At 40.8% G+C, this 14,433-nt stretch overlaps 1 protein-coding gene across 3 annotated transcripts in view; it reads right to left on the bottom strand.

The window, feature by feature from the left end:
• Positions 1 to 1,836: 1,836 nt before the first annotated feature.
• SULF1 (sulfatase 1) overlaps positions 1,837 to 14,433 on the bottom strand; it is a 162,666-nt gene continuing 150,069 nt past the window's right edge. For all 3 annotated transcript variants that reach the window (XM_045561945.1, XM_045561947.1, XM_045561948.1), the window contains one exon: positions 1,837 to 4,206. In XM_045561945.1, the coding sequence (XP_045417901.1) occupies positions 4,176 to 4,206 (31 nt within the window). In that variant the 3' untranslated portion in view covers positions 1,837 to 4,175. The remainder of the gene's footprint in view (positions 4,207 to 14,433) is intronic.

Genomic DNA, 14,433 nt, shown 5'->3' on the forward strand with positions numbered 1-14,433 from the left:
GGAGACGTCCTCAGGCCTAAAAGACCCGGGTGGTGGAGCATACTGAGGTATCGAATGCCCTGTGTGTTTTCATTATCAACTGAAGGTCTTTGTTTTCTATTAAAATAAATTTCAGAAATACCAAGCAGAATTGGACTAATTTGGGAAATCGAGGATCTTAAGCAAGCCCTGAAAAATAAACATTTAAAATTCTTTTTTTAAAAAAAGCCAAAATATTTAGATATGTTTGGCAAGGGGTAGGGGTGTTCAGTATTCATTCCTTCTCTCTGAACCCAAAAACCCTGCAGATGCTGGGGATCGTAGGTTTGTTTGCTTGATTTTTTTTTTTAAAGGCTAGGAAGGGTCTCAGAAGTGATCTGGTTTGGGTATGGCAAGTTGGTTTTTGTCATGCACATCAACATCAACTCAACAGCATAGCTGGCTGGAGTAAGTAGTCAGCTGTGTTGAGAAGAACTCTAAGGCCACAAATGCTCTAGCTTAATGGACAAGTGTCCTGCTTAGCACTGTCTTCTCTGGGGACATTTTGGGAACACACACACACACACACACACACACACACACACACACACATGCACACACACATGCACATGCTATATATTTGCCATTCTTGACCCAAACCTCTTTGTGACCTTTCCAAGCTCACACAAATAGTAAAAATTCGACTTTGAAATCAACTTGGGTCTTCCTCCACTTCATGTTCATTGTTCTTTCCACTGCTGTTTACTGGATGGAGTCCCACGAGGGCCTCTCTCTTCCCTGACCTGGTATGTGCACGTGTGTGTGTATAAATGGAGAAAGTGCAGAGGGGCTGGCCCTTGCCTCTGCTAAATCTCTTCCTCTTCTAAATCTGTAGGGAATGGGGAATGGGCAATGCAGAGGTCAGCTCAGCTCTCCTGGGTGTCAGCTTCCTCCCAGATCAAGCAAGGCCAGTTGGCCAATCTCTAAGGCCCCTTCAAGATTTGAAATGCAGTCTGTGAAATACAGCCCTGGGAGCCGTACAGTCTCTCTCATGCCCTCTCCATGTAGTTGGTACTTCACTACTCAGTTACTGAATTGAACTAAAATGGGATTTCCTCCAGGATGGCAACATTTGGCACATTTACAGAAAGAACAAGGAGCAGGGCACCCGGACATGACTTTGGACAACACTGTTAACTTAGACTCTGTTCTCTTAAGGAAACTTTGGTTTCCTCAGTTATCCAAGCATTGAACCAGTAGGTCCCCTGGTCCTTTGCTTTTCTTATTTTTAGCCTTATGATCTCTGGACATTTCAGATTCTTAGCCCCTCTACCTGAAGGCTAAATCTCCTCAGGAGATTTATAACAAACAGAAGGAAGCACATGGAGTTTGTCAATCAGAAAACCTGAGGTCTTGGAGGATGGTTAGGTTTCTACCAAAGTTCATGGTCCCAAAAGAACCCAAACTGCCTTTGCTGGGTGTGTCCCTGTCCCTTTGCTTTTGAAAAACTCCATTTGCACTGCCCAGGACCGGCTACATAATTTGCAGGGCCCAGTGGAACATGGAAACGTGGGGCCCCTTTTTCAAAACTTATTAAGGATTTCAAGGTGGTGACATCAGAGCATTAAACCAATGTAGGCCCTTTGCGACTGCCCAAGTTCTGTGCCCAGGAAGCCACTGTAGTGCCACCTCTCCCACTTCCCAACAGCAATATGGTAAATCCACGTTAAAATGACGAATCTGAGAGTGTTCTACAACGCACTGACTTTGGGTCAATTTTATAAGAATGGCGAGTATTCAGTTACGTAAGTTGAGGCCAGGATTTTACTTGCAAGGCATGGCTGTACCACAAGGTTAAGTTCATTTCTCTGAAACAGGTAAAGTTTAAACACCCTTTATTTCAAGAATATTGTTTCTAGACTTTCCTGAAGCCAGAGTTGTTCTATAAAAGTATCACAGAATATTATATAAGATTAAAAAAACACGATATGCTTCCTAATAACTTGAAATCTTTTTACAAAGCACATCATTCATGACCATAAATATGTTTATTCTGTCATCCAACCGATGACACACATATCTGAGAAGCAGCTAGTTAATTTTAACATATGTACAGAGTCTATGATAAAGACTTAAAGTTACCAAAGATTCAACTATAACATTAAATTTTCTTTAAAAGAGTTTACCTTAAACACTTGAAGAAAACAATTTATCTAAGCAACTGAATCATCTAAAAATAAAAAGAAAACCACTGTTAAGCTAAACCAAAGAAACCTTCTTGGGAAGCTGAATAGGTACTGATGACTCTCAGTGAGGTAATCCTTTAGCTGGTATTTAAAAATCTAATACAAAACAATGATATTTTCAAGAATACATTTTCAAAAGTAATTTTGAACTATGTCTTTAAAAAAAACCCAGAACTCGGTGAAGGCCTTAAAAATAATCATATAACACAATGTTAAGAAATTAATCTCCTTTATGGTGTATTTAAATTATGGAACATTCATGATTTTATTGTGTTGAAAAAAATTCCTTGTGTAAATTCAAAACAAAATATATTTTGTCAACATTTAAGGTTATGACCCAGGCCAAGAAAACAAAATAAAGATGGAACTCAAAGGTCTTCAGTCCTTTTTCTCCTGTCAAGAAAATAACTAAAATTTAGCAATCCTAAACATCTGATGAACACCTTGAGGCTAGGCACAGAGAAAGCAGGCAATCTTTGTTTTGCTTATTTATTTATTTTTACCACCAACATCATTGGCCATGTCTTTCTGCTAATCAATTTTAGCAAGTCGAGGTAAAACACAATGCAGTATTTTCTGGCAAAAGCATATGTTAAACAATATGTGATCCATACTGTGTGTCATCCTTGGGTCGTGGGGGGGTGTCTATTTTACTTCGTCACACTGACAGCAACAGTGAGACTGTTAAGCCTGTAAAAATAAAAACTAAGACTAACCAAATAGACTGGCATTCTAATCTCAAAGTGCAAAATCATTGACCTAAAACCGATGGCATTGAAAAATTCCAGTGGTTAAAAATGAATCAAAACTTCCTTATGCAGGCAGTGGAAGTGGGCTGAAAGAGTCACTGGAGTGTGTCAGTTTTAGAAACTTAGAAAGGCACAATTCTATCCATCTTGACTGGATAACATTTCTATACTTGTCCCTACAATGTTCAAAAGATAATACTGTTTTAGTAAAAACAAAAAGCAACCAACAAATCCCCAGCCTTTCTTCCTACTCTTGGCAAATGTATCATAACAGTGAGTGTCTGCATGCACGATGCTTGCTGACCTCCACACTAACTTCTGCTGCACAAATGTACCCAGGGTGGCTTGGAATGTTGGTGGCTACGATTGCCTTTATTAGTTTACAAATAAAAAAAGTTAAAAAGAAATACTGTGTTCAGGGTAAGGGAACAATGTGATCTAATCAGAGGAGAGCGGAGAGGAGGCACTGCCTTCCGGATGCTGCAAGCCCTCCTCTCGACCCTCCACTCGGGTCAGCACCCTCTCCGCCACGCTGGGATCAACAGGCTGTTCCAGCGTGGACACGCTGAACGTCTGGTGAACAGAGGTTCTGTCAGGGTGCACAGGAAGATACAGCTGATCTTCAAAAGCATCTCCTAATCCGCCGTCCAGGGGAAGTTCTTTCTGGCGCCTGCCAATGGCCTGCGGCCTGGGGCCGGGCTGGAGCACCAGCTCTGTCACGCCGTTGCCACTGACATCGGCGTCAACATGATTTCTCTCTTCGTGCCCCATCCATTTCTCAGTTTCACTATTTCTCCAGTGTTCAGAATTCCAACGATTCACTTCTGGAATGTCATTATTCCATTCAAGTTTACTCTCTGGGCTTAATGTTGGTCGGTTCAAATGCAGGGTTCGAAGGTCTGCCGGCAAGGTCAAGTGAGGCGCTTCCCCAACCACACGACGTGGGTCTTCATCTGACTCAGCAGAAGCCATCTCTGCCGGCACCGGGAGCTCAGCAGAGATGACCACGAACCCATCACTTTGAGCAGGCTGAGTCTCACTCGTCTTATTTTGCTCATTGTGACTGTTCAGCAGTGCAAATACTCTATCTACATCCTTCAAGTAATTAGTCCAGTCAACCAGACTAAGTCTATAGTTTTGTCTGTACTCATAGATACTTTCATTCACACTGTATAGGGCCTCCAGGCCTTGCCAGTTGATGTCTGCAGTGAGACTGGGCAGATTAACCTTCCCATCCGTCCCATAACTGTCCTCTGTGAAGAGAGAGACGAGGGTGAATCATTAGTGGAGAAACTGTTGCCTACTTCTCTGGACCAGCAACTTACATTGCTTTTACAGAGCAAGTCAATTAAAAATATAACACCAGAAAGCATTTCCCTCTAGCAATTTGGTATTAAGGAGTGGCCTTAGGTTATGAAAGTGATTGAATGACAAAAAATTGGAATGAAGATCAAATGAGTGACAAGTTGTATGACAAAACATGGCTGGTGCTGGAGATGGCACTGTCCCCTCAGTCAGGGGACTTACGTTTCATTCCTGGTTCCACTAAAATCAACACTGTAACCAGGAGAGCATGTGAGTGAGTCTCTCTAAGTCTGGGTCCTTCATCTGTCAGGTGTGGGAACAGTATGATGAAATTGTTACTACTTATAGGATTCTGGGTGAATGCCTAATTTTAAAGCATTTTAATATAATAGGCAATGCTTAATAGGATACTTTTATTTTATATCCCCTGACACTCAGAATAAAAACAAACTTGAATGCTATTAAACTCTTCAAATTAAATGCTTGGATCTGTTTTTTTTTTTTTTTTTTTTTACCTAAAAGTTTATTTATGTCCTAGATAAATCTATGCCCTTGATAAATTAGTCTTTGGTTTTCACATATGCCAAGAATGCACCAGCTTTCTCTCCCTCAGATCCTTCTACATCTCTAGGATCATGAGAGTCCTGCAGAAAAACACTTATTTTCTGGTTGTGCCCAATTACCGTTTAGAAAGAAGTGGTCTAGATTAATGCAATGAACTACCCACACAACACTACAGATCAGCAAGAAGAATAAGTAAAACTACACAAAACCCACACACTCAGTATAACTAGAATATAGAGAATGATACAATCTTCAGATGGCCTGTAAGTAAGAAATAGTTAATATCACATCTCAGCAGAGCTGGATGTGACACTTGGGCCACAAGCCCTGGGAAAACAGGATGGAAAAGAGAAGAGGGGAGAGACGATGGAGTCTCAGATGGATTTGAAGCCATTGCTGGAAAGAACATCAACCTTAAGTACAAAGTAGCCTAAGGAGTCCTGGCAGTCAAGCACTGGCAGTGAGGATGGGACTGAGAAGTCTTTGAAAGGCATTGCTTCGGGCAGAAATGGATGCCAAGGGAAGGGGAAACACCCTTTGGAAAGTGGGTGGTAAAAGAAGGAGGAAGCAAAAAGGGGGTAGATTTCAGGTCCTGCAAGAAAAAAAGAGAAACAAAATAATGGAGGACACACAACCTCTCCCACTCCCACCCCCAAATAATAATACAATAAAAAGGTAAAGAGAAAGTGTACTTGGTTACACTGACAGAAAAGAATGCTCTTAAACTAGGAATCTTGTAAATACTCTAAATCCATGAAATAAACACAGCCTAAATCTGCAAGAAAATGACTCTAAATGATCTGCCCCATAGCCTTCTGCAGTCTCTGGCTCTGTTGTTGGCACTACATGCCTGAGAGGGTGCGGAAGAAGTAGGTCTAGACTATTTTATTCAAAAGAATAAAAAATTTATCATCTTAAGAAAATGCCCCCACCAAAATAAACCATAAAGTGAAGAAAACCACAACACACCAGTGCTAAGTGAATAAAATGTTCTCAGTCAAGCATCTGAGGATGGAAAAACTGTCTTAAATCAGAAATTAAAGTATGAACCAAGAATCTTATATCCAGCCAAGCTCTCTTTCTTCAAGTACCACGACTAAAGAAAAATAGTTTGAAACACGTAAGAATGCAGGCAGTGCTGTGCACATCAGCTCTTGCTGAGAAATCTTCTCAAGCAGCAGTCCCCAGCCTTTTTGGTGCCAGGGACTGGTTTCATGGAAGACCATTTTTCCACGGATGGGGGGTAGATGGTTTTGGGATGATTCAAATGCAATACATTTATTGTGCAGTCAAACCTCTCTGCTAATGATAATCTGTATTTGCAGCTGCTCCCCAGTGCTGGCATCACCACCTCAGCTCCACCTCAGATCATCAGGCATTGGATTCTCACAAGGAGCACAGAACTGAGATCCCTCACATGCACAGTTTACAGTAGGGTTTGTGCTCCTGTGAGAATCTAATGCTGCTGCTGATCTGACAGGAGGCGGAGCTTATGCGGTGATGCAAGTGATGGGGAGCGGCTGTAAATAAAGATGAAGTTTCACTTGCTCACCTGCCGCTCACCTCCTGCTGTGCAGCCCAGGGTTCCTAACAGGCCATGGACCATACCAGTCCAGGGCCTGGGGGATGTTGATCTCAGTTCTAGAGGGTAGCTTTGTTCAACCAAGAAATCACTGGGAAAACTTCAGCAAAAGTGTTGACAGTGAGCATTAATCTATTTATCAGATCTAGGAGAAAAACAAGAGGAAGGGTAAAGAAATAATATATGCATTTTATAGGACAAAGTAGAAATAATGCAACTAAAAATGGGAGGAGGAGTAGAAAGATGAAAGAATACGCTCACTGAGTATGAATCAGGCAATACTTGGGAGGCAAAAGCCATTAGAAACTGACCAAGGAGATAATAAAAGGTTAAATAAGAAAACAGGGAGTGGGGCATTAAAAATGTGTAAGTACAAAGGTAACCAACAGGACAAAAATACAACCCTTACTAAATTCCAAAGGAAAAAGAAAAGAGAATCATCTTTATAAAGAAGAAACTATAGAAGATGCAATGAGAAATACATAGAAACAAAATAGGAGATATTCAGTCTACGACAGATCAAAAATAAATGTTAATATTTACTGGAGTATTATTAGAACCACCTAGTGGACATTTTGGTGCACTTCCCTGAGTTGGCCAGTCGGGTCCACGACATGGGTGGACAAGGGGAGCTGCAGCCACACAGAGACGGGCTAAGTCTAGACTATTCCTCTTGTGCCCTCTCAGGCAGGCAATGCCAGCAAGAGAGCCAGAGCCTGCAGGAGGCTGCGAGGCAGATTCCCCTGGAGGGCCTTGCACACAGTGGACTACACCGCACCACTGCCCGTGGCCCCGAGGGCTATACGTGGGTCCTGACAAGAACAGACACTTTACTCCAGACGGTGCTTTGCACACCCAGTGGTAGACACAAATGCTCAAAATAACATGAAAGGATCGGAACAGGAGATTCTGTACCATGCTCAACCTCCAAGTTACATTTCTTCAGATCAAGGACACACTTCACAGCCCCTGGTGCCCAACAGTAGGCAACGAGATTTCACGTCAAATGGACATACCATGTTGCATCTCCTCCTTACAGTAATGGTCCGACACAGAACTGGAATGGGCGGTTAAAACATTTGGTGTCTAAAACGGGGGAAGGACATGCTCAACATGACAGGGATAAGGGAGGGGCCCCACGGGACAGATTTCTCTAATTTTCAGGAAGATACGGAGGAGAGGGCACAGGGGAGGATGCTGGTGTGACTATGCAATTCTTTTCCACATCACCCCAACTTTTTTTCCCCTACCTGGTGCAGGGATACAACTGCAGGTGCTGGAAACAGGGATGATTACTAAGCAAGAAACTGTATATTTTAATACTGTGTCAGAATTCCTAAGGGCCTAATGGGGTGGGTTGTGCCTTCACTCCATCTAGCAAAATTGGAGTTGACAGTGAATGTGGGTATATTGCCTGGTGTAGAAACAGCTCGCTAGTTCTGCACCTGTGTAACCCTGCCCTGTCGGAGTGGGAGCAGACGGAGTGGGAGGTACTTGCTAGACTAGTAATAATATTCGACTAGTATTGCTGCTTGAAGTCCAGAGCAGTGCAAGGGCTGAAATTAACGTCCCTTTTAAAGGTGGAAAAGTTTGGCCATAAATGGAGAGAAAGAGAAATAATATCTGAGTGCAAAGGAATGAATAAATGCGCTATGCAATGAGGGAAATCCAATATTACAGTAATACCTTGAAAGAGGCACAGAGCAAGAGATGACATTGTCTTAGCTCAGTTATACCAGATGCCTGAAAGGGTGAGGCCATATGTTGCTGAGACCACTCCTGCTTTTGGAACCTGACAAGATCCAACGGAAGCTTGCAGACCTGAGTGGCCTCACCCTGGGAGACATTTCATGTGACATGATAATGGACTGGACTAATTATTAATGGCTGAATGGGATTCTAGGAATGTGGCAGTATCTCTGGACTTTTATGATTGTTTTACTGTAAGGGGTCCATGGCTAGAGACCAGGTTTGGACTGGGACATAATAAGAAATATATATGGGTCTCTACTCCCTGTTCACACAGAGATTTTAAAACCCTTGTAATTGCCTGGGTGCTGAGAGTGTCTTTTATATGCTAAGGAGATTGAGTGGGGGGCCCTAGACAGCTTTATTTAGGTTGGGGGCTGATCGTTAGAGTGTTAGCATCTCAGCCCCACTCCCCTACCTCTGGGGAGGGGACAAGGGCTGGAGATAGAGTCCATCACCATTGGCCACTGATTTAATCAATCATGACTGTGCAATGGAACCTCCATAAAAACCCTAAGCCACAGAGTTCAGAGAGCTTCCCGGTTGGGGAGCGCATCCACATGCCACAAGGGTGCTGCACTCCAAACTCCAAGGGGACTGAAACTTCTGCACTCAGGACTCTTCTGGACCTCACCCTATGTGCCTCTTCATCTGGCTGTCCATTTGTATCTTTTGTAATATCCTTTATAATAAACCAGTAAATGTAAAAAAAATCATTGAAATATATAAAATCAAAAACATGGCAGGGAGCCGTGGCTCACGCCTGTAATCCTAGCACTCTGGGAGGCCGAGGCGGGTGGATTGCTCGAGGTCAGGAGTTCGAGACCAACCTGAATGAGACCCCGTCTCTACTAAAAATAGAAATAAATTATCTGGACAACTAAAAAAATATATATAGAAAAAAATTAGCCAGGCACGGTGGCACATGCCTGTAGTCCCAGCTACTTGGGAGGCTGAGGCAGGAGGATCGCTTAAGCCCAGGAGTTTGAGGTTGCTGTGAGCTAGGCTGACGCCATGGCACTCACTCTAGCCCGGGCAACAAAGTGAGACTCTGTCTCAAAAAAAACAAAAAAACCAAAGAACCACAAGAGACTACGTTGCAGACTTCAATGCAAACAAATTTGAGAACCTTAGATGAAGCAGATAATTACTCAGGAATAGAGTTTGTTGAAATTGACCCAATAGAGACAGAAAGCTTAAGTAGAACAATTTCCATCGAAGAAAAGGAGAGGTTATTAAAGAACTACTCTACGAAGCAGCACCAGGTCCACAGAGTTTCGCAGGAGAATTTTCCCAAACTTTCAACAAAAAGAGAGTCCTGCTGCTGTATAAAATGTTCCAGAACATAGAAAATCAAAGAAAACTTCCAAACTCTTTTTATGAAGCAAGTGTAAGGTTGACAGCTGTGGTGGGCAGAATAAAGGACCCCCTCACCCTCACAGAGGTCCACATCTGACACTGTGGATTTGTTCCTTTAACAGAGCAAGAGGGACTTTGCAGACGTCATTAAATCATGGATCTTGAAATGGGGGGATTATTCTAGAGTATCTAGGTGGGGACAATCTAATCACAAGGGTCCTTATAAAGGAAAGGGGGGCTAAGGGGGCCAGAGAAGAAGATGTGACCCCAGAGAGCATTGGAGAGAGGGAGGAAGAAGGAAAGGAAGAGGAGAGAGGGGGGGCGGGGAGGGATTTATTTGCAGATTAGCTACATTGCTGGCTCTGAAGACAGAGGAAGGGAAGGGCCATGAACAAGGAATGCAGGTGGCCACTAGAAACTGGAAAAAAAGCAAGAAAATGGATTCTTCCCTTGAGCCCCCAGAAGATTTTAGCTCAGTAAGACCCATTTCGGACTTCTGACCTCTAGAAATATTAAGAGAATAAATTTATGTTGTTTTAAGGCACTGTGGTAATTTATTACAGCAGCAATAAAGAAACTAACATAATATCTAAAAGATAATGTTAGCACAAATAAAAAGAAAATTACACACTAATATTGTTTATAAATCTGATGCACATATCTTAAATACAGTGAACAGAATTCAATATCATATTAAGAAAATAACACACAATGATTTAGTGGAATTTATTCCAGGGTTGAAAGGACGATTCATTCTTAGTAAACCTATGAATATAATGTTCCATATTAAGTTAATAGATCTAAGGAGAAAAATTATCTGAACATTTGCATAGATGCTGAAAAAGCTTTTTGACAAATTCAACACTCATTAATGATAAAAACACAAAAATAAACAAAATAACGAAAGGAAGAAAGAAAGAAAAAGAAAGAAAGAAATAAAAATAAAAATAAAAAGACTTGAGGGCTATTTCCTTAACAGGATAAAAGGGTATATAACTTAGTCCTAAAGCCTGCCTGTCACTGAATATTTCCACTAAGATCAGAAACAAGGTAACCTTATATAGAAGTATTAGCTCATTCAATTAGACATATCTTTATGTATGTGTAGGTACAGGAATAGTTGTCAATAATGTATGCGTGTGTGTATCTGAGCTCTATCCACCAAAAGGGTCTAGGTGCAAAGACACCTCAGTAGCAATCTTATATCCCTCAAACCCAGATCTTGGTGTACAAATGCCATCTCCTCTAAAAGGAACTGGGGCCCTTTGGAGAGATGGCTGATGCTAGATGTGGGTGGCACAAACACAAGATGAACCTGGAACATACTGTTAGGCCAGAAAGCAATGAAGTGCTCGAAAAATGATGGAGGCACTTCAGAAGCACATAGAAGACAGCTGAGGAGACACCAGTGGCCAAATCTAAGACAAAATTATTTATTTTGATGTTATTTGATCAACATCGCTATAATGATAGCAAAAAAACTCATGGAATAAAACAAGGATCTGAGTCCCCATCAGTATAAATAAATAACTAGAAGGGAAATCTCTTCTTTGTGTGAATACCACCTAAGAAACATAGGAGGAACAACAGAGTTAGAAAAATCACCATTTTGCAGCCATAATGTTAATAACAAAGGACTCAGGCAAGAATCATGAATGCCTGCAAAAGCTAGTAGATGAATTACTTATTCACTAAAATAGAAAAAAAAAACCCAGTAATTTTATAGTAGATTAACCTAGCAAACACAACCTTAGCCAAGTAAGCAAAGGTAATACCACCAAACAGATGTCATGCAGCTCCTGATAAGATATCCCAAGAATGAGACATGATTTTTGTGGTATTCCTGCCAACAATGCACAACTTCAGTCCAATCATGACGACACATCAGACAAACCCCAGCTGAGGGACATTTTACAAAATAACTGGCCTGTACTCTTTAAAATACCATGACTGATGAAGAACAGTTGAGGAATGGTGCCAGATGAAAGGATACTTAAAAGAGGTGCCAATTTACTGCAATGTATGATTCTGGGTTGGATCCTGGATTAGAAAAATAAGAAAACTACAAAATTGTGAATACGAAGTTATTGGGACAGTTGACACCACTTGAATATGGAATGTGGATTAGATAATAGCATTGTAACCATGTCCAATTGCCTGATTTTGATAAATGCACAACAGTTATGTAAGAGAATGTTTTTGTTCTTAGGAAATACTTACTTAAGCATTTATATAAAAGGGGTATGATGTTTGCAAATTACTCACAAATGGTTCAGGGGAAAAAAAGGTGTGTGTGTGTGGAAAGAGTGAGAAAACAATCCCCAAAAAACAAAAATGAAGCAAATGGAGTAAACTTTCTTGGAACTATTCTTGCAACCTTTCTGTAATTGTAAAGTTATATCAAAATAGAAAGGTCAGACACTTATTAGACACTGGAGCTGAAATTTTCCACGTGTCTATCCTGGTTTATTCCAGTCTTCAGCTCACAAAAGGAAGCCTTTTTCGTGGGTCGTTCTGAAGTTCTTCCTTCAGAGCAGAAAGGTATAGACAGGTTTGTTCTGAAAAGTGAGTTTTTGGAATCAACGTAGATGCTTTCAAGTTACAGCTATTTCTCACCCAACTCCAGCAACAGAAAAGTTATGAAACCACTAAGAGAAATTCAAGAATACCCGTGGGTCTCAAGCTGTCCCCTTTCTTTCCGAATGACACTTATTTACTTTGAAAAACATAACTATGTAATTGTAATTGCATCATGCTACATTCTACAGAAGGTCACTTAGACATCATGCCTGCCTGGAATTTTAACTCTTCCCGGAGCAGTTGCAGTGTTACAATGATCATGTGGTAACGGTGTCGTAAGAAGCAGAACGGATTGTTTCTACAGGTTCAGGACGACTCCTGCAGCCTCTCTGGCCCCTGCACCAGCCCATGGAACAAGTACAATTTCCTAAAAGTACCAGGGTCTCCCCTTGCTCAGTGCTTGTTATTTATTCCTACAAGGTGTGTCCCTTCTCGTCATCCTGGTCAGCTCTCAGCTTTCAAGATTAAATTTAAGCACCATCCCCACCACTGGGCCTTTCCTGCCCTTCCTCTGGGTCTCCTCATACCGTGTGAGCCCCTCCATCTCAGGTACAGCATCCACCCATACTGAGTCTGGGGACCTGTGCTCAGCAGCAAATGTTGCATTTCACTTGGCTAGATGTCTATAATTTCGAGAAGCAAGTAATGGGTCAACCGGAGAACCATAAGGCATCATAGTTGTGTTGCTTGTTGCTTTCTGGCTGGATATATTTTAGTTAACATAGCTATTCTCCCCCAAGGGTCAGTCCTCATGGTACGAATGTAATTTTCAAGATGGAGAGAGCCCGAAAGGAGTATCCGCATTACTACGTCCGTTCCTTTCTCCTAAGCCCTTCCATGCTCTCTTGGAGTTTTCTGAAGACACAAGGTTTCCAATATCTGGGAACAAACCATTATGCATCTTGGGTGATTTTCATGCTGCTTGAAACATAACACATTTTAGCTTGAAATGGAATTTGATTTAGGCTTTGAAATTTCAGAGATTCTGATTTTGGTGTTCTGTATAGTTTCCAAAAGGCAATCATAAGCACCTATTTAAAGGCCTTTGTTAGGCATAGAAGACTATACATTTCCATACATAATTTTATTGATGAATTCAAGGAACAGCTATTTATTTTATAAATAAAAGGCAATGAATGTTCAACTATGAAGGCAGTGAAGAAATAGAAATAAATATAAGATGTATCACTTATCTATAGATGAATAACTGTAATAGTCAATGGCAGATTAAAATAACATAACATTTAACATATTGGTAAATGCACATAACTTTCTTAATACTTAAGTGATAAAAAAAACTACTCATTTTATCATCCATTAACATCAAAGTATTGTCAGGACAGTTATTATAATGAAAAAAAAATCAAGGTAAATGTCCTTCAAAATTCCAGGGCCCTTTGATATAATTTATCTCTCATGATTAAAATTTATAATCAAACATCATAGAATAACATTAATTCAGGGCTTACTTTCCAGGTATTATTTCATGTAATCCTTACATATTACTATGTACATGTATTACTATCACCTTTTTACAGATGAGAAAATTAAGTCAGAATAAAGAGGTTAAATAAGTTGTCCAAGAGAATCAGTATAGTGTAGAGATGAACAGCACATGCTAGAACCAGACTCCCTGGGTCTGAATCCCACCACTTATCAGCGGTATAATCTTGGGAAAGTTACTCAGTCACTCTGTGATTTAATTTCCTCATCTGTGAAATGGGGATAACAATAGTACTGACCTCACAAAGTTAGAGTGAGAGTTAAATGAGTTAATATACGTGAGCATTCGGAAGAGTGCTGGAACATAGCAAATTATGCAATACTGTTAGCAAACGGTCCCCGATTGGGAAGCAATGGAGCTAGAACTTGAACCCAATCTGAACCACAACACTGTTCTCATGACTATTATTAATGTCACTTAATCTGATCAACCCAAAGCCTCTCATCTTATTTCTCCCAGTTTCACACTCTTGAATTTCTTCCTATCGCATTTAAAAATTCTTTGATGCACCCTATGACTAGGGTGATCAAATTTTCTGGCTTGCCTGGGACAATCCCAGTTTCTGTCTCTTATACTGACCTCCTGTTCAGTTTAGCATTTGTCCAGAATTTTTGAAATTTTAATTTAAAAAAATAGTTTTAAACACAACTTTTTAATAGATCTAGTGATGAATTCATTGGCCAGTAAATACACATATCAAAATTTATATAATTTTAATTATTTTTTAGTACTCCTACCCATGGTCAAAAACATCCCTCATAAGATAGGCTCTGGCTGCCTCTTCAGTTCATCCCTCTCTCCTCATTCCCTTGGACTCACTGAACTCATTCATCATCA

Source organism: Lemur catta, chromosome 9 (assembly GCF_020740605.2).
Source record: "Lemur catta isolate mLemCat1 chromosome 9, mLemCat1.pri, whole genome shotgun sequence".
NCBI lineage: Eukaryota > Metazoa > Chordata > Mammalia > Primates > Lemuridae > Lemur > Lemur catta.